Source organism: Cyprinodon variegatus, unplaced genomic scaffold, assembly GCF_000732505.1.
Source record: "Cyprinodon variegatus isolate N-32 unplaced genomic scaffold, C_variegatus-1.0 Scaffold1596, whole genome shotgun sequence".
In the NCBI taxonomy this organism is placed as follows: Eukaryota; Metazoa; Chordata; class Actinopteri; order Cyprinodontiformes; family Cyprinodontidae; genus Cyprinodon; species Cyprinodon variegatus.
Genome location: NW_015152049.1, coordinates 1 through 2,717, shown reverse-complemented (window position 1 = coordinate 2,717; position 2,717 = coordinate 1). Strand labels below are relative to the sequence as shown.

At 40.1% G+C, this 2,717-nt stretch overlaps 1 protein-coding gene across 1 annotated transcript in view; it reads right to left on the bottom strand.

Moving 5' to 3' along the window:
* The window catches only part of abat (4-aminobutyrate aminotransferase), a 16,650-nt gene extending 14,371 nt beyond the window's left edge, over positions 1-2,279 (bottom strand). The window contains exons 1-4 of the mRNA XM_015403932.1: positions 2,193-2,279; positions 2,045-2,108; positions 1,641-1,789; positions 298-435 (exon numbers count right to left, since the gene is read on the bottom strand). Coding sequence (XP_015259418.1) covers positions 298-435; positions 1,641-1,789; positions 2,045-2,108; positions 2,193-2,216 — 375 coding nt within the window. The 5' untranslated portion in view covers positions 2,217-2,279. The remainder of the gene's footprint in view (positions 1-297; positions 436-1,640; positions 1,790-2,044; positions 2,109-2,192) is intronic.
* Between the last annotated feature and the right edge of the window lie 438 nt (positions 2,280-2,717).

The window sequence follows — 2,717 nt, the reverse complement described above, 5'->3', positions numbered from 1 at the left end:
CCAGAGTGTTGTTCAGCATGGGGGTGAGTAGAAAATGAAGGCTAATCATGTTTTGGGTGTACTATTCCTTTAAATCTTCAATAAAACTAACATGAAAAAAATCCAAACACAGAATTTCTGCCTTTTTTTCAGAGATAGTCTTTGTTTTATGGGGAGAAATATATTTTTTTTTCTATGCAGCTCATCTAGGATTCTCCTACTTAATGAAGATGATCTTTTTCCAAACAGAGACAGCCCCCCCCTCCTGTTGATGCATCCCCCTGTAAGCCCCGCCCATTCATTAGCAGGAGATCTTACCTTGCGTGCGATGCTGCGCAGGCTTCTGAAGAAGTCTGGGGAGGCGTGGTTATCTCCACCTTCAGCCTGAATGGGTTCAATGATGATTCCTGCCACCGGCTTCCCCTTCTGCCTCCACTTCACGATCAGGTCCTCCACCTGGAGAAGCACCCCCAGTCCCAACAGCTTCCGTTAGAGGAACCAACCCTGCAGCTCCAGATTAAATCCCTCAAAAACTCAATCTAAAATAAGCTATTTGAGTTTTTAAGATAAACTCTTCATTTTAGAAGGTAAAGAGACAAGTCTGCTGTCTCTAAAAATAATATAATTGAATAGTCACTCGTTATAAGACATCAGGTGCTTTATAACGTAAATAAGCTTATTCTTTTGGCATATTCTCCTATTTACCTGTTCAAATCACAGAAGATAATCGTACTAATATTTTAATGTTTGAAGTTAACCGATTTAAACTTTGTTTCCCTTTATTTCCTTTCATTTTTTATGCACTCATTTTTACTCTTTATAATAATTTCTGTTACCTTCATGTCACTGAATGCACCTTACCTTACTTTTTGTTGCTGTTCAACAATTTTAACATTATTTTAAATTGCTTTGCCTTGAGAATCTCCATTAATGGGAGTACACTGATAATATTAGAGCTTTCTGCTCTTTGTAAATAAAAAGATTAAATCAAAAGTTTTATAGTTTTCTATAGCTGCAGCCTTTAAAGACTTGATTATGTGAAACTGGTCTGATTTAAAGGAAAAGTCGCTCATATTCAGAATTCAAACTTCTGAAAGTTCTTTAAATCTGAAATGATTCCATCCTGTTCAATAAATGATCAGTGTTTTTAATTCAGAGTAATTTCCATTTGAATGTGCTTTACTGGAGGNCAATGGTGAAGTCCTCTGGAAATCTTCAATAATTGTTGTTGATTGCAGATGTGTCTAGTAGTTCCCATTGATTTAGCTTGGAAAGCGGGGAGAATGGCGCTAGGCTTACCGCACCGTGACGTCACTGCTGGAAGATGGCAGGAGGGAGGTGGTCCTGGACTTTGTGATCGTGATGAAAATTACTTTTATTTCTTCACTGATAAACACTAAATTTAGTAAATCAATGCAAATGTGTTAGATTTAGGTATATATAATGATCCATTGATTATTCCTTGCTGACCACTCTTTTCCTTTAACATGCGTTTAACTCCTGCTGCACTAACAGGAACTTTTTCCATTCATTTTCTATCCATTCTTATAGTCTAACCTTGATCTAAACAGAAACTCTGTTTTGGTCTAAGCCCCTAAAGGGGCAGTCGGTCCTCAGAATGCAGTATATTATAGGAAAGACGTCCTGACAAACACGCCCACCTCCTCCAGACAGCGAGCCTCCTCCTGAGCGTTTTCTCTGCTGAACTCCTCCAGAGGATACTTGAGTCTGGGAAACGGAGCTATCGGCCAATCAAACGACGGCACATCCAACTTATGGATCACTTTGGAGTGAGTTGTTGCCAAGCAACCTGGAATGAGACAGAAACAGTTAAAGCCTTGATTATCAGCCATCATACGGGTCAAATGTCAGAAATCCTCTGGGATCCGTTTCCAGACACTTGTGTTACATTCAGTCTGGAATCATGACACTTTAATATTTAGTGAAAAAAACAGTTTTCATAATAATCGGTTGAAGCCAAAACAGGTTACCATTCCTATCAACCCTCAAATTAATGTCCCTTCCAGACATCCAGAGTTTTATGTCAGAAAAAAGTTCAACATACCCAGCGTTCTTCCATGAAACGCTCCGGTGAAGGACAGGATGCTGAGGTCTGGGCAGCCGGGGGCCTGAGGCAGAGAAACAAAAACAGGATAGAGACGTTCCTTCTGCACATAAAGTGGCTAACGGTGTGATGCTGATGGCAGGCAGACCTGGTTGATCATGCAGGAGCTCATGTCTTCTTCAGATGGTGTGTTGTGGCCCCGCTCCTTGTTCTAAGATAAACCAAACAGACCATTAGGACTCTAATAGAACAGGAGGCTCCTCAGTTTACCTCACAACACTTTAGCTTTGTGTTGTTTCTGCCTAGTCAAAGCAGGAAGTGCAAACGCAAACCAAAACACTTTCTGTGTGGATTAAATCTTTGACTGTGTCTGAACGTCCGCCATAAACCCTAAATCCCCAGATTAATATATAGAGCAGGAACTATAAAGTGGACTGGATCATAGACATGATATACGCAGACGCCTTATTGGACGCTGGCTGACGAGCCTAGAGGGCAGCCATCTTGGATCGGACCACAGTTCAAACAGCAGCTGTGAAAATGATCAGGAGCCTTAGATTTCATTTCAATCACATGAAAGATGAGTCAGAGATAATATTACAATAATCTCTTGCATGTCACAAGCCCTAAAAAGACCAAGAGAAATTCTAATATATATAGAAAATACAAAAAA